This window comes from Talpa europaea, assembly GCF_964194135.1.
Source record: "Talpa europaea genome assembly, chromosome: 7".
NCBI classification, from domain to species: domain Eukaryota; kingdom Metazoa; phylum Chordata; class Mammalia; order Eulipotyphla; family Talpidae; genus Talpa; species Talpa europaea.
In genome coordinates this window covers 12131546-12157159 of record NC_140074.1, presented here as the reverse complement: position 1 = coordinate 12157159, position 25614 = coordinate 12131546, and the positions used below count along the sequence as shown (strand labels likewise).

Sequence of the window (25614 nt, the reverse complement as noted above, 5' to 3'; positions counted from 1 at the left end):
TCCTCCCCTGACGTTTGAGTACAGAACAGCTACCCACAGGGTATCTCTCAGACATTTTGAGTATCTTACGGACTTGATGAATCACATGATAATTGCTTACCTAATGCTCACCTACCAGCCCCTTCCTGAGTGAAAAGCATCACGCCCTAATCATTAGCAGACTCTAAAACCCAAAACCCATTCCTTGGTGGTAGTCCTTTGCTTTAAAAAAAAAAAAAAAAAAAGGCTAACAGATTAAGAAATAAATATGTTAAATTACCTCATTTAAGAGACTAATGGGGCCTCCCCGGTGGCGCAGCGGTTGAGCGCTGGGTTGCGAGGCTGCGCGCGGCCTCTGCGGCGCCGGTTCGATCCCCGGCTGCTCCCCGGCCACCAGAGGAGGGTCCCACATGGCGTGCAGACCTCTCCTGCCGCCCGCTGCTCCCCTCAGCAGTGTACTTCGGTCCTTCTGCCTGCTCTGCTCCCCGCTCTGGCTCTGGTGAATTCTCTCACCCTCCCACGCTTCTGACTGTACCCAGTGCATGTATAAACAAAACAAACAAACAAACCAGCAAACAAATAAATAAAGCATGCCTCTATAAAAAAAAAATAAATAAATAAATAAAAAATAAAAAAAAAAAAGAGACTAATGGACTTTGAAAGCCCTTTTCTCCAGCTCTGACTTAAAATCTGGTACAGTCTGTTCAAGATCTATTCTTTGTGCTTCTCATAGAAGGCATTCACTTGCTCAGTTTCAAGTCCCAGTTCAACTCTTTTACAAAGTATCTTTTTCATAAGCAACAGAAGAAATCCAAACTGTATTTGCCTTCCTCAAAATTTGTATATGGTCTGTGTATTAGTTACTGCTAGTAGTAAAGTGTTAAATTGTCTGAATTTGATCACCATATTGTGGTTCTCTAAGACAATGTCCTTGTACTTCTGTGATGCATGCTCAAATATTTAGGCAAATGATCATAGTATCTGCAATCTAAAAAACAACTGGCAAACTATAATTAATGAATATAGATTAGGCATATGTATGTGTTTAATGTATTACTATTGCAGTTTTTCTGTGGGTTTGTAGTTTTTACAAAATAAAGATTCAAACAGAAGCATAAAAACTAATTTGCCTTCTTGGCTAGAGTCGAGTAACCATCCACACTGGACCCCTCACCTTTATTTTCATAAAACTGCTGCCTTGCCTGACTGATGGGCAAAATAAAAAATATAGTGCCTAACAGAGGAAATACTATGACTTGTTATCACATATATGACTCACATGCTTTGGGTCTTTTTCGTATCAGTCTACCCTGTACCTTGACAAGACTCCACCCAGTTACAATGCAATAAATAAACTGAGTTTATATAGGCCAAGGAAGTTATTTTTCTAGTGATAATGTTAATAGTCCACCCTAAGGGAGGAAGTAGGGAAACTATATACCGCATTATCTCATATGCTCTTTCTGGCCCCTCCAAGTCATTATTTACAGTTGTTTTTCAAAAAAGTAATTATAGGGGTTCCCCGGTGGCACAAGGGGTTTAAGCACAGCACTGTGAAGCTATCCGCAATCTCTGCAGCACAAGTTCGATCCCTGGCCAGCCAGGGAGCTACCCAGATGGCATAGCAGACCTCTCCTGTCTGGCACACTGCTCCCCTCAGCAGTGTATTTCAGTCAGTCTGCCTGTTCTGTTCCCCACTCTGTCTCTGGTGAATCCTCTCAGTCCCCAGCATTTCTGGCCTGCACCCCAGTTCTTGTATGCATAAATAAATCTTTAAAAAAGAATAATAATTATTCAAGCTCACTGAGTAGCCTGGCCAAGCAAAGCAATTGGTCACCTTGCTCTTTCAAACTTTCCTTCACTACTTTTCTCATATTACACCGTCTGTGATAATTTCAGTGTAATATGCAGATTTTTATCATATATTCTTATCTTTATTGGAATATTGATATGCTAAAACTTCAACAGAATTGTTAATTAGGTGGGGAATTACATTGAATGCTTTTGCTGTATCTATTAAAAGCTCACTGGTCACTTTCTCTGACGTTCAATGTTCTGTAAATCTCAAATGCACTGGCTGAGTCTTCAGGGACATCTCTGCCTTTGTTTAACAGTACAAGCTGCTACAAGCTGTCTTCAGGCAGTCTGTACTGTTAACATAATGTACCCAAGAAATATTGCCACTCCCACTGCTCTGGGCGACATTCCTGCAGCTCATCTCTTTGTGCAAATGACTGCTACTGTCTTCTCCCGGACATTTATTTTTCTCATGGAGATTTGATGCCTTTTAGATAATGATAAATCTGTCAGCCAGGGTTCTCCCACCCCTCAGACCCACTGAGGATTTCCAAGGCTCCTACCAGAGTGTGAGGGCTACAATGGAGCCAGAAGCTTCAAGGACTGAATTCCATCAGGCCAGAGACAGACATACACACACCAAAGGATGGAGGGAGGAGCAATGAGATCAGAGAGCACCCAAAAACATCCCAGAGATAAAATCTGTCCCCTAGTCCTCCACAATGACCCAGATACCTTCTGAAACTTCTCCAGAGCAGAGATTCTTAAATTGGGGCCCCTGGACCCTAAGGGAATCTATGACAGGGCTTCATAAACTCCCTACTAATGTACATAAAATGACTATACATACATTATTCTGGGGAGCAGTCTTCGTTGTTTCCTATGTTTTTTTAATCTACTCATTGGAAGAATCTTCACAGCTCTATGCAAGTGTCCATGTTGGAGTTACTGGGACAGAGAGAAGGGCAGTTAGGTCAGTTCTGACACAGACAAGACCTGAATCTCTGACATCCAGTGTATGTGACTGATTGCGAAATGCCAGGTCCAGGAAACGTCTCTGAACTTGCAGACTTTTAATAAACATGCCAACCATGGTCTGGTCCCTGAAAAAACCATTTGTATCTGGATGTCTCAGAGACAGACCCAGAAGAGAAAAAATACACAAGCTTCAGAGTCTAAGGTTACCTGCATCCATCTCTGGTCCCAGGCCAGGCCTCTGGGCAGGAAGAGGGGATGGGAGCCCTTCTTAAAAACAAGTAGTCAATAGTTCCAGCACTTAAGAGCCTATGGCCAGAAGGGCTCATCCAATCCCTGCAGAAATGGAGGACTGGTCGCTATTGCCATTCACTCTGCATGCATCATCTAAGGCACAAGGTCTCCCTGACTTCTGAAATAACAGTGTCTGCAGAGGGAAGGACTACAACTGGCTCAGAAAATGGTGTGCGTGTGTGTGTGTGTGTGTTTGTAAAGATATAGATATATAGATATAAATGTCCTGGAAATACAAGGTGCTTTGAATACAAGGGGTCATTTAGATAGTAGTTCTCAAACAAGAGTTTGAGTAAAGATGGTCCTGAATGGTTGTTTTATAATACAGATTCGTAGGCCCAGGATATTTTGATTCAGTGGCCCTAGGTAAAAGAAGCCCTGGTGTGCATAAGGGGCCACAGACAGAAATGAAAAATGTTAGGTAGTAACAGGTGGACAAAAGGGGCTCCAAAGGAACTGACTATCCTCAGAGAAATCAAAAAATGCAAAGGAAAGCTTTAGGTCTGCACCGGCTCAAGGTGCCTGGGGGTCGATAGCTCCAGCTGCATGAATTATATATATATATACATACATATATATATATATATATATATATATATATATATACACACACACACAATGAGTTTGATGCACCAGAACCAAGTGAATTTTGGATCCCAGGATCCTTTATGGATTATTAGACCCTCATTTTGTAAAGGGGAATAACAATTTTACTGACCCCACAGAGTAACCTACAGTGAGAAGTAAACAAAATAATTTGAAAAAAGTACTTAGCATAATGCCAGACACCTAGGAGTTATACAAATGTTAGCTACTATAAACATTAATTACTACTAATTATGATTATATCCACGCGCACCAAGAAACCACTGTGACAGCTTGCTTATTTGTAGAAGACACAGAGGTCAAATGTGGTCTCTAAGCATTAGGAGTTAAGGAGAAAGAGAGAGAGAAAAAGAGCGAGAAAGAGAAAGAGAGAAATAAGTTACTCTTAAGGGATTAGGGATTTTTTGGTGCTATTTTTTTGCTTTTTGACAAGTTCAAGAGCAACTAGAGTCATATCCCCAAACAGATAAACTATTTGATCAAAAAAACTAAACCTTTAGATTTCCCTTTACCTCTAGTTCTTACATTGTCCAAACCCAACTTTATCCACCTAGTCCATCCAAATACTGTATTTTTATTTTATTTATAAATGTCATTTTTTTTCTGAGGGGGAATGAAGAGATGAAGTTCTGTGCAACTTTTTCATTAAACAACTACCTCTTTGTGCATCAGAACTGACTTTGTGACTGTTAGCTGAACAGGAATCCTGATAGTTTTCAGCTACGTGAGAGAAATGTCCCAAACAAATGAACTTTATTTTCAGACAACAAATCCAAGCAGTCCAACAAGTTCTGACAGCTGAACCATGATGAACATACGGCTGAGTATTTTCCTCACCAGCCAGGAACCCCTGATACAGGAAGAAAACCCTACCCTTTCTAGCCCCTCATCTAACCTGTTTGCTCAGAGAGAACTAATGAGACAGACTTCCTGAGAAGAGAGCACTTGAGTGGCTTGGAATAGAAAAAAAATGACACAGACAGAAGAAGCTAACTCTCCCCATGAAGGCGGGAAGGAAAAGAATATTACAGAACAGATTAAAATCAGAGAGCAATCGGTGCCTTCAGGATAAACAACAGCATTAATAAATGTGCCTATTTATAGAGCCCACTCCAGATGCTCTGATGAAAGAGTCTCACATGCCTCCAGGGAGGGAAATAAACGCAAGAACAGCAATGCATTACTAGCTCTCTGCTCCCAGATCCTGTGCTCGGTCAGTCTGGACACAACTTTGTTCCAATTAGGCAGACTTGATATGGATCCTGGACCATGTGCATCAGATATGTCCCAACCACCTTCACCAGAGAACACATCCACGACAAATCCAAATTCCTAATTCCTGAACTACTTAAAGTCACCCAACATGTGGCTACTCAGAAGTAGAACAAGCTTTGCTTAAACAATAAAAAAAAAATTTAAGTAAAAGATACATATTTTATTTTGAGAAATAAGAGTTCTCAAGCAATCCAGAATAGAAGCCAGGAGTTTACTTGAAGCAACCAGCCACACTTGCTGCAGAAGTTCAGGTGCTGCAGAATCACTTTGGCCAGTGCTTCCTTAGATGCTCTTTCAGCTGAGGAATGGAGGGGAGCAGCTGCTGGCACTCATGACAGCGGAGGGGCAACTTCAAGAGCTCGGATGTCCCATCTTGGACAGTCACTCTGCCAGTCTCTTGGACCATCTCGATAACAGCTGCAGGCAAGGACAAAAAGTTCAGAGCCAAGCTAGTCTAGAAAGCCAATATAGATACCAAAACCCAGAAAACCTGACTCCAAATAAAAATATGACAGGTATTCTAACACTAGTACACTCACTAGTGGAAAAATGGGCTTGCTCAGATTCTAAAACTTAGCAACCTATTTTTTGAGATGCTTACGTTCCTTCAGGATAGCTATAAGCCATCCATGTTACTATGTCAGAGGCTTATCACAGTGTTCTACCCCTGGTTGGCCCTTGGGCAAAGGTAGCCATTGTCATGAACATCACAGCAAACTGATGGTCCACAGCCCCAGAGTGAAGTGCCACAATTAACACAGTCTTCTCCTACTAGTTAACCACTTTTGATGAGGCCACCCAAAGTTTCTGCCCAGCTGATGGTAGAAGAGACAAAGAACTCTTCAGAGCTTTCATATCCATAAACACCAGGACGTGTCAGGATGACTTTTAAGTTCCTTGCTGTTACCAAAAAAAACCCCATCATTTTGACTCTGACAAAAGTTTCCAAGGTCCCACAAAAAGTCTGCACATGAGCAAAGTAGTAATTTTACTACTATTCAAATAATCTAGTTCCTTTTAATGTGGCTCTCTTTAAAGGGAATACAAAGTTGTACAGGGAACAACTGCCCCAGGTTGAAGAACATCTGAGAAAATAAAACAGAAGTGAAAACCAAAGAACACTATTTACCTTGTGATTCTAGGAAGTATTCTGTATTGAAAGAATTCCAATGTTTTTTGTTTTTAAGACAAGGAGAATCAAAATCTTGGCTGATTACATGAAGGTGTACATGGCTAGGTGAAAGGGGGAAAAAAATGACCATTAAACCCATTATAAACTATGGTTTAATCGAAATGACAAACAGTAAAATTTGGGGTGTGTAAAATACTGATAGTATTTCCATTTAATTCAGTTCCTTTATTCCCTCCTTAAGAATATCTACTAGTATATTTATTAAGTATTTATTAAGTATCTACTAGTGCCAAACAATGTTCTGGCTCTGGAATTTAGCAGTGAGCAAAAACAAGAAAGGCCTCTTGCCCTTACAGAAATACTATTCTAACAAGGGGAGACAAATAATATATAAACAAATCAACAAGGAAAATGAAAATCATTAATACTGCAAAGAAAAAACTACAGCAGGAAATGGGATAGAGTGCACAAGGGGTTGCCTCTTTAACCTAGCTAGGGTGTTCCAGTGAGAGTGGCGCATATTAAAAAAACTAGTAACAACAAATGTTGGCGAGGACATAGAGAAAAAGGAACTCTCCTGCACTGCTGGTGGGAGTGCAAACTGGTCCAACTACTATGGAAAGCTGTGTGGAGATTCCTCAAAACCTGCTAAAGAAGGAGCTTTCATATGATCCAGCAATTCCACTCTTAGGTATTTACCCAAAGGACAAAGAAACATTAATTCAAAAGGATACCTACACCCCTATGTTTACTGCAGCACTATTTACAATAGGTAAGCTGTGGAAACAACCCAAATGCCCAAAACCAGATGACTGGATCAAGAAGATGTGGTATATATACCCCAATGGACTATTACTCAGCAATCAAAAAGGATAAATTCATGCCATTCGCAGCAACATGGATGGAGCTGGAAGGGATCATGCTCAGAGAAGCAAGCCAGAAAGAAAAAGAAAAATACCAGATGGTTTCACTTATAGGAGGAATGTAGAGGAACCAAATAAGGGATCAGGGGGAAAAAAAGTAACTATATAAAATAAAATCAAAATCAACAGGCAACTATAGATCAGAGACATTCTGCAGGTGAGGAGGAGGGAGAAGGATTGGGACAGGGTGGGAAGAGCACAAGGGACTATGGTAATGGTGCACGGGTAAATTGGTGGTGGGAATTTTACAGGGAAATCATACATTGTACAAATATTAAGAATGACATAATAAATACATATTAAAAAAACCTAGCTAGGGTGTTCAGGGAAGTTCTCTCACAGGCAGATTAGAGCTAAGAAAGTGGTCAGACAAGCAAAGACACAGGGAAAGTGTATTTCAGGCAATAGGGAGAAGCCTAAACCCCTGAGACCAGACAGAACTTAATGCAACCAAGAAACAGAAAGAAGAGCCTCCCGGTGGACAAGGGGTTAAGTCTCAGCACTAGGAAGCCTATTGGCAGCCACTGCAGCATGAGTTCGATCCCCAGCCAGGGAGGTGACCCACATGGCGCAGCAGACCTCTCCTGTCTCGCCTGCTGCTCCCCTCAGCAGTGTAATTCAGTCAATCTGCTGTTCCGTTCCCCACTCTGTCTCACCCCCAGCACCTCTGGCCTGTACCCCAGCTCTTGTATACATAAATAAATAAATCTTTAAAAAAAAAAAAAGAAAAGAAACAAATATGGTACTTCATAAAGCTAAAAAAAAAAAAGTCATATGGATTGGATAGTTACAGTCAAGAGCAGAGACTAGTACGAGCCAGATAATAAAGGGTCTTATAGGTAGGCAAAGGTTTTGTTTATTATTGTGGTTACATTGGGGAGCCATTGAAAGATTTTAAGCAAGGAAGTGTGATTATCTGCTTTATTTTTCTAAAAGATGTTCTGGATATTGTTTGGGGAAAGGACTACAGAGAAGGTAAGGATGGACGGACAGACCTGTTAGGAGGCTGCAGTAGCCCAGATAGTTGAGATGTTGAAAGGAAGCATTGCAATTCTGAATATATTTTAGAACAGAACCAATAGGACTTACTAATAGACTGGACATGGATTTGGGAAGGCGTCACTTACTGAGATGAAGAAGTCAGGACAATAGTATGTTGAAGAAAATCAAGAGTTCTTTTGTGGTCTTGTTAAACCAAGTACTATGCCTTTTTGTATAACTTTGACTTTTCGAATCAGTAATATTTCACATTCCCTCAATAAATAATCAAAACCAAATAGTAAATGCAGGAATCCAAAATGGAATCTAAACAGTAACACATAACCCTAACTGCACTAAAATAAATAAGGGAACCTGAAGGGGTCAGAAAGAAAATAACTAAGAATCTTTGGAAAACTGTTTTGACTGGATCAACTGTAAAACTAGTGATAAAAAGACCTGCATATAAATATTATGCTCTAGTTAGTAAATGTCTTTTTCACAGGAGAATGGATTAACAATTCTGTAACTATTTCATATGTATGCTAGAAAAACAAAAGTGGATTTATTGTAGCCAATGAGAGTCAGATTTCCCATTGTTTCTCCCATTGGAAAAAGAAGTTACAAGAAAGGAAAGGGAGAAAATGAACCGTGTAGAATTGGACTAGAATCAGAGTCATTAGTATGAGCTTATGTTTTTCCATGTACATACATCAGTTTTTAAATAAGAATAAATCAAGAGGTATGTGTAACTATGTGTCTCTATGAGAGGCTTCAGGGCTGTATTCCCTGGCTCTATCTTTTTGTGAAGAAGACCTCAAAGCAATGACAGCTTAGAATCAAACATTTCTCTCATTATAGAAACCTACTCCCCAATTCTTGATTTATAAATATTATTCTCTAATAAAAGGAACAAGGGCTGGGCCTCCGTGGTGGCGCAAGGGGTTAAGACGCAACCTATGGAGCAATCCACAGCCACTGCAGCACCAGTTTGATCCCCCGCGGGGGAGCTGCCCACATGGTATGCAGTAGACGTCTCCTAGCTCTCCTAGCTCGCCCGCTGCTCCCCTCAGCAGAGTATTTAGGTCAATCTGCCTGTTCTGTTCCCCACTCTGTCTCTGGTGAGTTCTCTCTCACCCCCCCATACCTCTGGCCTGTACCCCAGTTCTTGTAGGCATAAATAAATAAATCTTTAAAAAAAAAAAAGGGAATGAGGGCTCTTTAGAGAAGTGGATCATTCTAAGGCTAAAATAGGAAAAATATAAGATGGAGACTGGAACATATTATTCCAGAAATCAAGAAATAATGAGCCAAAAAATAAGGAAGTAGTCAAAAAATGTTGGGGGCATGTAAAAGTGATAAAGGAGTCATCCAAAGAAATTCCAAAGACCAGAGCAGGAATGGAACAATTTGAGCAACAAAATAAATAATGACAGACTGAATTGCAATCTATAGAATAAAATCAATGTCCATGAATCCATACTGATAAATAATTGAGCAAATACACAATGGGGAAGCAGGAACAGCTCTTTCATGCAGAAGAATTTTAATTAATATATTAAGGAAATGAGAGAAACATAAAATCACAATTAGATAAATACCAGAGTAGTAACTATTGCAGGCAAGATCCACCAACAGATGCAAAACTGAGAAAAGGACAGAATGGTAGCATAGTCTCAACAAGATATTCATCAATTACAAAGGGAAAAATAGTAACTTTGAGTAGAAAAACCCAGCAGACACCATCTTAGCAAAGTGATCAAGGTTAATACAGGTAATAAACCACCTCAACATCATGTACTCCTATACATGATGCAGAAAAGGATACAGCATCACTTTGGTGGTAGTTTGGGGTGGGAGGAGCCATAATCACAATCTTATCATGGAAAAACATGGACAAACTAAAATTGAGAGACATCTTACAGAACACTAGTCAGTTCTCACCAAAAGTATCGAAGTCAAGAAAACCAGGAAAGGAGGCACTGTCACAAACTTGGGGAGACAATAAATAAATCTTTGTGGAAACTTGGACTGGATACTAGAGCAGAAAAAGACCTTTGTAAGAAAAACAGGCAAAACACTAATAAGGTGTATAATAGGTGGTGATGTTATAGAAGATCTTAGTTCTGCTTCATACTTTTTTATATTATCTAGATAGAAAATATATGACTCTTACAAAAGGTATTTGTAATCTTTTCCTTTCTGTATTTATTCAAAATCACAGCATCGAGTGATCGTAAAAGCATATGTTTCAACTTTTCTTACTACTCATTTTGTGCACCTCCCTTGCCCAACACAGCTCTTGCTTTGGGCATTCTCCTTAGCAACAGCACTCACTATAGGAAAGAGGTACAGGCACTGTGGTTACTATGTGAAATGGGCTCTGCAGACAAGGACTCTGTTAGTCACAGACCCTATAACATTAGGGAAGTAAGATTATAGGTGAATTTCCCCCTAAATTTTCAAATAAGGGTCTAACAGTGATAAAAAAAAAAAAATTTTTCAATGAGGTACAACATAAATCTCCCCTATGACCTAGCAATTCCACTTCCAAGTATTTACCCAAGAAGAAAAAAATGAAACGTGTCCATGATAAGCACAAAATGCAAGAATCTCAAAATCATTATAGTGACCAATAAAAGCCAATAAGAAAAAAGTGCTCATTGTGTGATTCCATTCATATGATGTTACAGAAGAGACAATGGCTTGGGAGTTGAGGGGATGAATTGGAAAGCAGTACAAGGGAACTTTGAGGGGTGAGATAGTTACATGGTGCATACATTTGTCAAAACTGATCAAAAAGTAAATCCTACGCATTTTTTGGTATGTAAGCTATGCCTCAATTTAAAAGAAATAGTACTGAAACTTGGCTTAGTAAATAAGCCATAGAGAGCTAATGTATAATAAAATGAATATAGACAATACTGTAGTATAGCCTTCAAACTTGCTAGGAGACTAAAAGAAATTCTGACACAGGCTACAACATGGATGAACTTTGAAGACATTATCCTAAGAAATAAACCAGAAACAAAAAGACACTCTATGATTCCACTTATATGTGGTATCTAGAATAGTCAGACCTCATAAAAATCAGAAAGCAGAATAGTGGTTGCCAAGAGCTCAAGAAATAGGGGATGGGAGTTCATTTGGGAAGACACAAAAACTTCTAGAAATAGATGGTGGTGATGGTTGCGCAACCATATGAATGTACGAAGTATCACTGAACTATATAGTTAAAGTTGTTAAAACAGTAAAATCTATGTTACATATATTTTACCACCAAAAAAAAAATAAAAATTCTGAAATGCAATTAGTCTGTTTATCTTTAAAAAAAAAAAAAAAGCAAAAGAAAAGAAAAACTGTAGTAATCCACTTTGATTATAATATTTGAAAAGTATCAAGAATTCCTTTGTGAGTCCTTCTGGGTATATGACCCAAAGGAAAACAAGCTCTACAGTTTGTTCTCATTTTATTTTCTATCTTGGACCTACTAAGTTGTCATGACAGAATCTACAATCTTTGTCTCCCTCAGAGCAGTTTTCCTTAACCACTTGAGAGTTACAGACGCTTCTGAAAAATCTGGTAAAGTAATGAAGCTGCTTCAACTAGTTCATAGGTTAAGCCCTCAAAGGGTTTAACTTTGAGAGGAACAAAGAACATATGTCATGAAATTACAAACAGAAGTACAAATTTGTGTTCTGCAAGCAAATCAAGCAGAAAGGTAGAAGTTTCCGCCCATCTGCTTTAGAAACATCCCACCCTGCTCCCCTGGGCATCCGGCCTATCAGAACACTCAGCAGGCCCATGCTGAGTACCCTGTCCACCTGGACAGATCCAGGATGTAGCAGCACTTACCTCATGCTGGGAATGGCATGGTATCCCAGTCGGAAGCGGAATTTGCTGGACGCAGCAGAATCTGCAATCACCTTTTCCCCAACACTGTGCATATGTTTGAGCAGTTCAACATGTTCCCTGGTCACCGCCTTCAGACTAGAAATGGAGGCCCATGGTAAGACTAGCCAGTGGTGACGAGCCTTGGGGTATTTATCCTTGATCACCACCACCTGCTCATCTTTGTAAACCTAGCAGAGGGAGACAAGATGGGGACATATAACTAGGGCACGTCTTCTGTGCCAAGAGCTGTCACATTTCATTTCTACCCACTACAATCTCTTTTTTTTTTTTTTTTTTTGGTGGGACCCTCGCCGGCGCCTGGGGATTGAACCGGCGCTGCAGAGGCTGCAGGCAGCCTTGCAGCCCATTGCTCAACCGCTGCACCACCAGGGGAGGCCCCCCACTACAATCCTGAGTAAAAAGTTTAAGTATCTCAATTGTGACAGATGAGAGGACAGAGACTCACATAAGTTGAGCATCTTATGCATAGTTATTAAGTAGGAATTCTAGGAGCCCACGCCAGAAACAGCTGACTCCAGAATCTGTGTTTTCAACCTCCATAGTACACAGAATGCACAAAAGATGCCCTGCACAAAATAGTTCCTAAGGATCTGATGTAAAATCCCTGCAGGAATAAATTCCAACGCACCCTTCTCCACTTTAACAGCAGTCCATGTGACACGTGCACGTGTGTTCCCAGAAGCCCTACCAGGTCTGGTCCCTTGTTAACCAGGATGTAATATAAGAACTCAAAGACTCCTCCCAGGATGATTCCAGATTATTAATCCCTGGTCTGTCCAGAAACTACAGTCGTAATACATTATTCAAAGCTCCCTTGAAAGGGACTTCATTTTCTACGGCTAACACAACTTCTCTTAATAAATAGTACCCAGAAGCTGAGGAGAAAAAGAACATTCACTTGAAGAACTTAGCTTCTTCCAAAGAATTCCATTTGCTAACTTAATGACAGTGGGAAAAGTCACTTGTTGTCACAAAATAGCTCCCCAAAATGAATCTCATTCAAGACTGACCCCCTTTGATTTCACTTGTAATTACACCCTCCGTGGAGATGTCATTTAAAACAATTTTAGGGCCTCCCTGGTGGTACAGGGGCTAAAGGCAGCACTATCAAGCTACCGCCAGCCACTGGAGCACAAGTTCGATTCCCGGCCGGCCAGGGAGCTACCCACATGGTGCAGCAGACCTCTCCTGCCTCACCCACTGCTCCCCTCAGCAGTGTATTACAGTCAATCTGCCTGTTCTGTTCCCCACTTTGTCTCTGGTGAATCCTCTCACCCCCCTGCACCTCTGGCCTGTACCCCAGTTCTGCATGCATAATTTTTTTAAAAAAATTAAATCTTAAAAAGTAAGTAAATAAATAAAACAATTTCAATGCCAAAGTTTTATTCTAACCTGCATTTTGGGGTCCTGCATGGAAATCTTCAAGCCCTGACTCCAGTGGCCCAATGATTCCTAAAACAAAAAAGAGCAATGTAAATTCAAATGCCAGTTTTAATTTGACATTAATTAATAGTGCAAGTCAGCAAAGTTCAACTAATCTTGGAAACAAGGTTCATTTCTTAAGAACTAAACTAGATCCCTTTTACCTCAATCTTTGCCTTTTATGACCAAAAGCCATTCTCATTTTCTTCTTATATTCAGAGATGTGTGTCTAGATGGAAGTTGGACATGCCAGACTAAAAATCACCTCTTTTTGTCCTCTCCACTCCACCCCGGACCAAGTTTCCATTTTGACATTAAGATGTGAATCACTGAGCTGTGAAAAGTGTTCCAATGCTAGTAGCCTTCTAGGGATACACAAACAACTGACTCATTTTAGTATTTCAATGTTAAACACACTGCCATTATTACCCTACCTTCAACTGGCTAGCCTCAAGAATTCAAGAAAGAAGTACATAAAAAGACATTCACCCAAGTGATTTTCATGACATAAACAAGTGACTCTTTCATCATGGTTAATAACCCCCTACTTGTGTCCAGGCTTTCCAGTGTACAAAACAATTAAGCAATCATTATATCTCATTTAATTTCTACCTCATCTACCAAGCATACACTCCTCACCTTTTTGGTAGATGTATCATCTCTGCTCTTCTTTGGGGGCACAGAGCATGGGCTAGGGTTGCTCCCAGGTTCCAGCCCCTCCCTGGGCTTGGCTTCCTGAGCAGCATCACTTTCCATAGAATCACTATTGCTTGACCTCTTTCTCTTCAGGTTGGTTCCCAGGTCAGGGCTCTTGGCCTCTTCCTCAAACTCTACAATATGTGGATAAAGTTCATTCACCATGTGAAGAACCTGACCAGGCTGCAGCTTCACCTCTTGATCTTTCCCAATTATGACTGAGTCAATGCTGGTGGGATTGACCCCTACCTATGGAATAAATAATCAGAAAATAGTAATAGTAACACTAACACCATTAGTAAAATAGCCACTGCTGCATTAACCACTTATTGTGTACCAGGCACCCTGCCTGGTGTTCACCTATATTACTCTGTCCCTCACACATGACAGAGCAACCTTTGCTGGCTGGCACAGATACTCCAAAGTCAACAGCATAAAAAAATCAAGCACAAAATGGATATCCATATTACAGACAGACATACCTGCTTTACCTTGACATATCCCTTGTTACACTCTGCTTTCAAATGTACTGAAAGAGATTGAAAAAAGTTAAACACAAACGCTACAAAGAACCAGACACATGCTCCCATTCTCTCTAGAAGACAATGAAATTTCATGCCAACTGGCAACCTTGACAGGTGAGCAAAATCACCTGTTATGCAGGTGGCTGGGGCTCCCAATACCATCAATTTTTAAGAGCTCCAAATCCTTCCACGGGAGGTCCAAAAGCACAACCTGCCTCAGTACTGCTAATACCCCCAGCAGGCAGTTTAACTGAATCCTCACAAGTCTCCCCACCTCAGAGCCCTTGATCCACTTGGAATTACAGACTCAGCAGGTAGGGAAGGGGACCCACTTCTCACAAGCTCTTGACTCATTAAATCAGGTTGCCACTATTACATAAAACTTTCAGAAGCCTTCAACAGAGAAAAAGTTAAGAGATACATTTCTGGAAAACAGAAGTTGACCTGGCCTTGAATAGAAGAACAGGGGAAAATGTTCTATTAAGAGAAGTATAGGGCTAAGACAGTCTGAATATGTGTAGGAACATTGATAATATTAATACTGGAGTTCAGAAGAGTCTCATAATAAACATAGATAAGGAAAAAACATTTTTGGCGTGAATTAGGGAGCAAAGAAGAGAGACCACAGCTGTTCTCTAGGGAGGACAGGTTGACATATATGCCTCTATAGTTGCTGCTATGAGAGACAGACAGAGAAAAAGGCAGCAGTGTCTTAGAGCTTTGACTGTTCAAACATGGCTTTCTTTTTTTTTTTTCCCCATGTAGATTAACTCCTGTGGGAAAAACCATAATCAGCACTACAGAATCCAACCTTTGGGAAAACCTGCAGGTGGGAAGCCTACCTGCAATTACCATGTCCAGAGTTTACAGGGAGAAAATAAGGCACATGGTAAAGCTTTTTCCTAAGGACTTTCATTAAATCCCAGAAAAGGCATTTTCAGAGTTGGATGCCAAAAAAGAAAAATACCATCCTGTGTGTAAGGCAATGTGTAAAGGATGGAACCACCCTATCACTTCTTAGACAAAATTTCAGCCTGAAGATTCCAAAATTCAACTGTCTCACTGCCCAGCAAGAAATCTCCCTATGTAAAGCAGAGTGCGGGATTCAGTGCCCAAACCCCGTGGTAACAGGATAGACTGTGACTATTCCCAATGCTGCACCCACCCTACCACAAACGTTAAACTTTCAGAGAGTGGAATCAGGAGTGATTGGGGCCATGACAAAAAAAAAAGGGTTTTTCCATCAAGAAATGTACATTTTTGGTTATCATTATGTTAAAGAAGAGAACAGGGTAATCTTATGGCCAGTTACCTTGCTGGCGGGAACATTTCTTGTCTGTGATCTTGGTCTCTGGGCCACGCCCAACCACAACTACTTCCAGATGTGGAAGTTTGATTCGCAGGTGTCGGTTGTCCTGTCTCACCAACCAACACACCCGCATCGTAGTTCTGAGAGACAAAACAGAAGAGAATTGTTGAAAAACGAGAAAAACTAGTGCCAAGTCCTCCAGGGCCTGTGCCAGCAGCACCACACGTGCCATTTACCAGCTGATCATCTTGAGACTAGATACCTCCCTTGTCTCAATTTCCTCACCTGTAAAATGCCATAATGACAGGACTCATGCAGCTGTTGTGAGGATTAAATGAGATAATGTGGGTAAAATGTTTACCCTGTACCTGAATCATGCAAGCTAAGCAATCAAATGTTTGCTATGATTATTGATTGATGTACTCTTCTGTGCTAGACATTAGGCTACCTGCTGAGGATCAAAGAATGACTAAATGTTGTCCCTACCCTTGGGAGTGCGGTGTGGCAGACAGACTCAAGTACTTATTATTAACATACATGTAATAAGCACTATAAGAAGGGAGCATTAGCCCAGGAAAGGAATGACTTATTCCTGTGGGGAGTATTAAAAATTGCTTCCTGAGGAAGGGGTATTTATGCTGGGTTTTAAAAGACAAGGAGTTGGCTTGACAGAGAACTGAAAACAAAAGAGGATGTTCTTCAGTCCACAGACATCTTAACGTGTATGTGGTTTCCCTTCCTTGTCATAACAGTTTGATGTTAGAACAATACATTTTACTGCCCCCTACCAGAAGACTGTCATAATAAATACAGAAACCTGTAATTTCTGAAGTGTGAATGTAGCACCTATGTGCAATATAAACCCAGCAGAGCAGTGGAGGTTCTGTGCTGCTTAGAAAAACATTTATGGCCAAGTAGAGTATCAGTAGAAAACAGAGAGACAAGACATATGGGAGAGAGATGAGTCCTGAACAAAGTCAGAATAAAAGAGACAGAGAAGAGTCAAAAGAAACTGTGAAGGTGGACTTACTACTGAGTACATCTGGAGAATGATAAAGGAGTACAGGGATACAGCAACCAAGATTTCTAATTCGAGAGTTACTATTAACCAGAATGAGGGATACACAGAAATAACCTGGGGATAAATGGGGGTGAAGAAGGGACAATTTCAGATTAAAACATAATTAGATAAAGTTTAATCTGAAGCTGTACTTTTTAGAATTAGAATACTGGGTCTTGTACTTTTATTCTGTTTAAATAAGAATTAGTTCAGGATAGCTAACAAGAAAAATAGCTGACTTGATCTCCTCAGGTTTTGTAGCTAATCTGTAAAAAAAAAAAGAGGCCCCAAATTATTAAATTCAAGTCAGAGAACATGAAGTTTCCTAGTCAGATAAACTTGCTTGAGAGGTAAGGCCTAAACAAGTGAGACTACAATCTCTAACAATAGTCTATCAGACATTTTTGGTAACTTGAAACTTTAGAACTGTTAAAGTGATGGGGTAAAGTAAAGATTTGTTTCAGGAAAAATGATCTTACTGGTTTAATTCCAGATTAATTGGATTGAGGATTCCACCCCTGGGAGAAACTGAAATCTGGATTTTAACATAGGTAACTCCATTTTGTTTTTTGGGGTTTTTTTTTTAAGGTTTATTTTTTATACAAGAACCAGGGTACAGGCCAGATGTGCAGGATGGTGAGAGGATTCACCAGAGACAGAGCAGGGAACAGGACAGACTGACGAAACACACTGCTGAGGGGAGCAGTGGGCAAGACAGGAGAGGTCTGTTGCTCCATGTGGGAGTCTTGGGGCTGGCCAGGATCGAACCCACACTGCAGAGGCTGCGGACAGCTTCACAGTGCGGTGCTCAATTGCCTGCACCACCAGGGAGGCCCCGGTAACTCCACTTTGTATCTATTTCCTTCACCTTTAGTGTTTCCAAATCTCTTTTGGAAAATTAAAGTTTTACTAATTTAATAATGAGAATTCATTAATATCGAGGTCATTCTTACTAAAACTTAGGTTTCCTTTTGGCTCCGTATGGCAAGGAAACTAAGAATTTAATGTCTATAAACAAAATGTGCTTTGTGATACCTAAAAAATTTAAAGCACTGGAAACGTTCGGTGTAAATTCTTTCATGGGATAATGGTGTACAATCTGGAAATTAGGAAATTTAGATTTAAGGGTTAAGAGCGCTAATTAAAGTATAAAATTAAAGCTAGAGGAAATAAGGGAAATTCTGTATGTAAAGAAAGTAAGATGGGGCCTCCCTGGTGGTGCAAGAGGTTAAGCACCGCACTATAAAGCAATCCGCAGTCTCTGCAGCACAAGTTCGCTCCCCAGCAGACCAGAGAGAAATCCACATGGCGCAGCAGACCTCTCGTGTCTCGCCCGCTGCTCCCCTCAGCAGTGTATTTCAGTCAGTCTGCCTGTTCTGTTTCCCACTCTGTCTCTGGTGAATCCTCTCACCCCCCACATCACTGGCCTGCTGAGGATCGAGCTGTACCCCAGCTCTTGTACGCATAAATAAATAAATCTTCAAAAAAAATAAAAAAGAAAAAGAAAGTAAGATGTATTCAGTAAAAATGGGGGGAAAAAGTATGAGGAATATTTTTTGAGGAAAATATTTGATCTCACTGAAACTTGTTATTTTTGGAATGGAATGATATAAAGAAAACATGATTCTAAAAAGAACACAGTAGGATTATGAGAGAGTTATCTCAGAAAAAGAACTGTATGTGGTTAAGCTAGATAAGATGAAATGGCTCATTATAAGGGTGGGGTTTTTTTTTAAAAGATTGATTTATTTGGGCCTCCCTGGTGGTGCAGGCGGTTGAGCGCAAGGCTGTGGAGCTGTCTGCAGCCTCTGCAGTGCGGGTTCGATCCTGGCTGGCCTATGAGATACCAACATGGTGCGGCAAATCTCTCCTGTCTTGCCCACTGCGCCCCTCAGCAGTGTATTTCGGTCACTCTGCCTGTTGTGTTCCCCGCTCTGTCTCTGGTGAATCCTCTCACCCTCCCACACATCTGGCCTGTACCCCAGTTCTTGTATAAATAAATCTTTTAAAAAAAAAAGATTGATTGATTGATGCATACAAGAACTGGGGTGTAGGCCAGAGGTGCAGGGAGTGAGAGGATTCACCAGAGACAGAGTGGGGAGCAGAACAGGCAGACTGCCTGAAATACATAGCTGAGGGGAGCAGCAGGGAGAAAGGAGAGCTCTGCTGCACCAAGTGGGTTGCTCTCTGGCCAGTGGGGTATCGAACTTGTGCTGCAGTGGCTGGGGAGAGCTCCACAGCACTCTCTTTAGTCCCTGCACCACCAGGAAGGCCCTATAAGGGTGTTTTTTAATTAAGTTTTAATACCAGTAGTGTACTTACGTAAAACCCAACTTTAATTTTCTTTCATCTGCCAAAGGGATGGAAGTATTCTTAAACTAGATTGCAGACTGTTAAAGTAATATAGAGATCTGGTACTTCAAAATTATTGGCTAGCGAGAAAGAAATGTAGTCCTGTCAGCAATGTCTTAAGATTGTCAGAGAAACAGATTTGTTCTTAAAAATCTGTAACTGTCCCTCTAGGTAATTAAGTATTGTTTCATAAGGATCAAGCACTCATCCATGTGAAACCAATGTTCTGAAAGTCTTTAATTGATTAGAAAGAAATGTGAGAGGTCTTGGAGGGATTCCTAATGCACCCTATAGAACTGTTCTCTCCCCTTATGGAAAAAATATTGAGCAATTTGGGCCATTTGAGAATGTTGAAACTTCATGGGAAGCAGTCATGTAAGAAGAAATGTTAAACCTTTCAGCATGTGTTAATTATGAGTATTAATAATAATAGTATTCTAAAATTATGTGAAATTTCTTGAAAGTCAGATATGCTCTGGTGTAATAGTATTACACCACTGGTTGGTTCTAGTTATTTTAACACTACATCAGAAAATTGAGCAAACTTCCTTGTCAACTGTGTTGTAGTCGGATTTTAAATATAGTCATTTTAGAGTCTTTTGCCGTTAACAGAAGTTACTACTTACTCTGCTTTATGTTCAAAGAGACACATAGGAAAAGCACTCTGGCAAATATTCTAGAAATACAGGTTTATTATGGAACTCAGTATGAGAAGTCACAGAGCTTATGGGAAAAATAGACTAATAAGAATTGCTAACAAAATAGCAAGATTTTCCACATGAGACTAAATGAACTATGGAGTACTAATATAATTTTTAAGGACATCTTGTTTGAAATATTACTGAGTTTTTTATGTTTTGCTTTTTCCTAATTTAACAAAAAAAAAATTTTTTTTTTGAGTTATGGCCTGCAGCAATGGTAAACTGGATATTTTTGAGTACAGAACTGAAGAATTTGCTTCTTCTCTCCCCAACAGTCCTAAATGTGGAAAATTTTAGTGAGTATTTCTATTTCTCATTGCAATGTTTATTTGCATAAATCCATTAAGACTCTTTTTTTCCTCTATAACAGACTACTGGAAGCATGGTTGTATACCATAGATTTGACAAGTATGTCATGTTTGGGACCATCATCTTCAGGAATTCAGACTGATTTACGTGCCTTCAAAGACAAGACAGCCTGAAAGCCTTGCTTTCAGGGTTACAGGCCTATCAGGAAGGAGTAGGGAAGGTCACCCCTTGGCAGTTCCAGAGCTCCCAGGACATTCTGAGGATCTCAAGAGGAGAGGATGCAGGTGCACAGGTAAAATCTGAGGTAAGAACTTGGCAAGGCCCGAAGTCCTGGGAGATCAATGATAACTCTATATAGAATTCCTTATGAAAAGTTTCAGCAAAGCACATTTTAAAATTTGCTTTGTTCTTGCTGCACTTGTGGGGAAAAAAAAACAAAAAACAAAAACAGGCCAAACTTATTGGAACCAGATTTAATTTACAAACTAATTTTATTGCCATTGTTTGGGATGAAAGAAATAAAAATGTTTCAGTAACATCTTTTTTTAAGCCATCTTATTCTAGTCCTCTTTATCATTTTTTTAAGAATTATTCCTTTATTATAAGGTTTTCATTTTATTTATTTTTACATAGCAGAACTGGGAAAATAGGCCAGAAGTGGGGGGAGGGGTGAGAGGATTCACCCGAGACAGAATGGGGAGCAGAACAGGCAGATCCACTGAAATATACTGCTGAGGGGAGAAGTGGGCGAGACAGGGGAGGTCTCTTGCGCCATGCAGGTAGCTCCCTGGCCCAGGATTGAAATCAGACAGCTTTGCTACAGGAGGGCAATGGCAGTGGTAGTATTGAGACTTAACCCCTAGGCCACCAGGGAAACTCCTCTTAAACTTTTTGAGGTTTTTGTATTTTTAATATATGAACTGGATTGGATTCTGGGTTTTTCTAGTATCTGACTATTAACTCCCAGACCAACATTTCCAGTTTTTTCTCCCAATCTTTTTGGTTTGGTTTATTGAAAACTACATCAAGATAACTTAGAAAATCAAAAGATCTAAACCTATAGATGAAAACCAAGCTCCCCCCGCACCAAGTGTAATTATTTTTTGACATCAGTAACTCACTGTTCCTATCTATATAAATTAAACTCAAAGTTATGATGGCTGGAACAGTTCACAGACCAAAAACTGTCAGCCTGTTCCCCAGGTTTGAATACTCATTTTCATCATTAATAAACTCTATCACTGTGTGTGTAAAACTTGAATCACTGGTTATTGAAAATTGAGCTTTTAATTTATACTTCTGTATTAAAATATTTTTTCCTCAAAAAATAAAATAAAATAAACTCTATCATTGAGACAGTTAACATGACTTGAGACGCTGAAGCAGTGGCTGCACAATGCCTCTGAAACTAAGCTTATGCAATATCCTTATTTCAGCCTAGAGTTCCAACTTCTAGAAACAGCATTTTAGAATAAGGGGAGTACCTTAGGATGGATGTTCCTGAATCTTCAATATAGTCCCTCCAGTAAAACTCCATAAATTGCAAGCTCCATAAACAAGGAGGTCAAGTCCACTTTTACTTATCAATAAGTCCCCGGCACTTAATACAATTCTTGGCATACAGAAAAAATATAACCTCTTCAGGTTCCCCCTCCCACCCCTCTCACTGCTCTCCTCTGACTCCCCTTAGTGGGGTGCTTTGCTCCTCTCTTTGGGCAATCTCATACATCCTATATGAATGATTCCTAATTCACTATTTTTCAGTTCCATACTTTTCATTTTAGAGCTGTATGGATTGTCAGAAATTCTGATTATTTCTTAAGGTAGTCAAGTGATCTGATCTACCCAAGGCCAGTAATTTGACAAACTGGAATAGTGACCAATAAAACTTTCTGTAGTGATGGTTACCAAAATAGCACAGCCCTAGAAATTTATTCAGTCCTAATCAATTCCAATCCCTCAGGCTTGAAGTTAAGAATTTTAAACTCTGATCCCAAGAGGTTATTTAATTTACCTCCCACTTCTTTTCATAAAACTAGTCCTACTTACCCATTTTTCCTCTCTCTCGTCCCTTCCCCCAAGACACACATACTTGCATTTTCTCCCTCCTAGAACCATTCCTCCTCAACTTTCAAGTCCAACTTTCAAGTCTCCCTGCCTGAAGCCTTCACTGAGCTGTCTTTTCTTTATATCCTGTTATATGGTTTCATCAATATGCCTTCACAGTTCTTTGAAAACTAAATGTGGATGTAATTCTACTCTCCACATATGATTATAATCTCTTTATGAACTGAGAAACTCTATGTCAGATACTGCCCAACCATTTGGGAAACTCAGAGGCAAGGTCTCTGGAGATCACTATCCTGGTCTTATACTTAGACCAGTCCAAGCGTGGTCTTATACTTTTGTAGCATCTAGACATTTGCCAAATGTCTTAGTTAAATCATTTCACTTAATCATCACAAGTCACATTCTAAAGAAAATTTAAGACTTACAGATAATAAGGATCATGTTCAAGTCACATAATCAAAGTGAGAAGCAAATGTATACCAGTTAGAATTTGAATTAGTTCCAAAGAATGGGTTCTTAATTACTGCACCACCTACCTTTTGGATTCATTCATTTGATTATTCAAGCAAAATTCTTCATGCTTACTATGTGCCTTGTGCCATTCTAGTACTGAGATGGATATCTATCCTAGAAAACAAAGTAGTACGAAGAGGTATCATCAAGTTTCAAAAGGAGGAAAGGGATCTAGTAATAATTGAAAAATAGCTATCTGGCTTCATAATTAATCACTAGCAGTCGGAGGGTAAAGTTTCAGGGGAATGATAGGTCTGAAAGCTAGAGTGCAAAAGGTGGTTAAGAAAATAAGGCTAAAATTTATGGCACTATTTAAACGTCTGAACAAGAAAGGGAAGAGAGTTATTGGATGACAGCCAAAGCCAAGATGGAGCACCAAGAACTTTTTCTTTCTTGGGGGTGGGGGAAGGGAATTCAGAGGGAAGGGACTTGGGGAGTGGGAGGAGGACAGAAGGATGACTAGGACTCTAAGAAACCCAACCTTGCACATAACTGAGACATAGAAAGGGACCAAAATGACAAATGTAACAAAGTGAAAGCTTAAAAAAATGGGGGACAGAAGCAAACATAAAGGATTCACTTAGATCAAGAGACAGTTCATCCTCTGAGGTTGAAGAAAAGGTAAAGATGTGTAAATCTAGAGACTTTACAGGAAAGGAAAGCGGAAGCAGAAATTTTAGAATGCACATCTGTTTCCATGAAATAGTAGGTAACACAGAATGAGATGAATGGGAGATCAATGAAAAGTTTAAGAAACCCATAAAGATCAGTGAATGACAACCAGGCTTCAGAAGTCCAATTGCTTGACTTCAAATCTTGGCTCCACCACACACTCACTGTGCAACTTGAGGCCAATTATTTAATCTACACTTTTATTTCTTCATCTGTAAAACGATGCTAATAATTGATCCTCACTACAGGACTGTCACAAGAGCTAAATGAGGACGTATGTAAAACTCAGTGCCTGGCAAAAAGCAAGCATTCAACACTATTACTACTTGTGTTAAGAGAAGGCAGGAGGAAAGCAGGAGCTAAGGACACATAAAAAGATCATCTGACGGCACTACAGATATAGACAGATTGCATCTAGATCTGCACTGTCGACCCACATTAACACTTTTGTCTCTCAAGTGTTCTAACGATCCCTGATATAAGATAGGCTCCAAATCTGGACCACGTTAATTCTAAATGGAAATTATACTCCTGCTTTGTTGACCCACTGTCACTGATCTGTGTGAAAAAAAGGCCTGCTTCTACTAGTCTTCTTCTCAGGCCTGCTGAGGGCGCAGTGACGGTTCACGACAAGCGGAGCCCCCTCCTATGGCTGGACAGTGCCCGCTCCCTAATTAATCTTTATTCTGCCCAAACTGCAACCAAGCTAGGGACATGCGTCGGGTGTCGGCGAAAAACAACACAAAGTGGGACGGAGACTAAAATGAACGCTGTCGAAACAAGGGAGCAGAGAGGAAGTGAGAAATCGAGACTTCTAGAGCCCGAGGGCCGAGCAAAGCTTGCCGGGAAAGAAGCCGTGAGGACGTCAAGCAAACACATCACTCCAGGGCAGCAGCGGCCCCGGCCTCAGGCCACACCCGCGGCCTCCGGCCCCGCCAGCAGACGAGGAAGGCTGACGACTACCTTACCTCGAGAAGGCGGAGACCGGCAAGTTCGCGTTACTCCTCCATGTCCCACTTCCGGCGCCACGAAATGACCTCAGACGCACGCTGGCGCGCGACTAGTGACGTCACCCGTGACTCCGGGGATGATTGGCTGAGAGGTTCTAGGCCTGCGCCTGGCGGTCTCGCTGGTGTGGCCCCTGGCAGTGGTCCCCGAGGACGCGCTCTTTAGTCAACTCTCTGCTGGCGAGTCGCTCCCGTGTCTGCCTCTCAGTCGGGAGAGCCATCGGGCAGTTAGTTATGGCCGTTTGTAGGTGGCGGCGCAGCTTACTGCCTCACAAAGCCGTCTTTCTCGCCGCACACGGTACCTGCGGTAGCGCTGCTGTCCTGCCCCTTTGCTAGTCGGCCCTGGGCTGGCTCCTTGGTCGGGGGACAGAGGACTGACCGAAGGGACTACTGAAGGAAACCTGCTAAGATTTTTTTTTTTTTTAGTGCTGTTTTCACTAAAAGACCTTTCTGGGGAGCAATCAGACAAGAAGCAGATCGCTGAGATTTTTGCTGATTTTTATAGCAATTCCACCATGTTCCCTAACGATCATGTGCTGCAGTTATTCGAAAGCATTTGGGCAGATAGAAAAGTCCTAGCTCATGGGTGAAGGCATAATTTACCATTTTTCTCCAACTCCACAGAAACTGAGTCTTAAGGGTCATATTCCCAAGCAAGATGGAATATTGTTACCTTCCACAGAAAAGCTGACTGAACAGTAGGATGAAGATACCAACTATTAAAATAGAGGAAGGGTGGAAGGAAACACAGAACAGAGGCTTGCCTTATTAGCAGGAAAGATGCAGGTTTATGTTAGGGTCACACCAGGAAGTGGGGGAACATAGGAAGCATCTCAGTGGTTACTCAGCCCTTGTGGGCAGTGGAATGTGATTCAGACCGCTCCAGATAAAAAGAGGTGACTCTGGCGGGTCTAACTAGGTTTTTTGTTTCCTCAGAATTAAAATTTTTTGAGCACTTGTTCTACCTGATCTGCCTTAGTGAGTCTTATATTCAAGATTGAGTTTGGCTATTCTAATTGGACTATTCATCAATTGTGCAAAATTGGGAAGTTTCTACACCCAGCCTATTAGGTCTAGCACATTGTCACAGGGTATTACAGAACAA

The 25614-nt window shown here is 40.6% G+C and overlaps 1 protein-coding gene across 4 annotated transcripts; it reads right to left on the bottom strand.

The window, feature by feature from the left end:
* Positions 1 to 5188: 5188 nt before the first annotated feature.
* APTX (aprataxin) lies at positions 5189 to 24051 on the bottom strand (the record flags this gene model as incomplete). Of its 4 annotated transcripts, none has more annotated exons than XM_084239010.1 (8): positions 5189 to 5343; positions 6056 to 6159; positions 11815 to 12041; positions 13267 to 13326; positions 13936 to 14241; positions 14475 to 14521; positions 15829 to 15965; positions 23999 to 24051. In XM_084239010.1, the coding sequence occupies 7 exons, from the start codon at positions 15956 to 15958 to the stop codon at positions 5189 to 5191; spliced, it is 1029 nt and encodes a 342-aa protein (XP_084095136.1). The 4 variants fall into 4 exon arrangements, with proteins under 4 accessions (XP_084095136.1, XP_084095133.1, XP_084095135.1 ...); XM_084239007.1 differs by lacking the exon at positions 23999 to 24051 and adding an exon at positions 16111 to 16139; XM_084239009.1 differs by lacking the exon at positions 23999 to 24051 and having other exon boundaries at positions 14155 to 14241; positions 15829 to 15958.
* Between the last annotated feature and the right edge of the window lie 1563 nt (positions 24052 to 25614).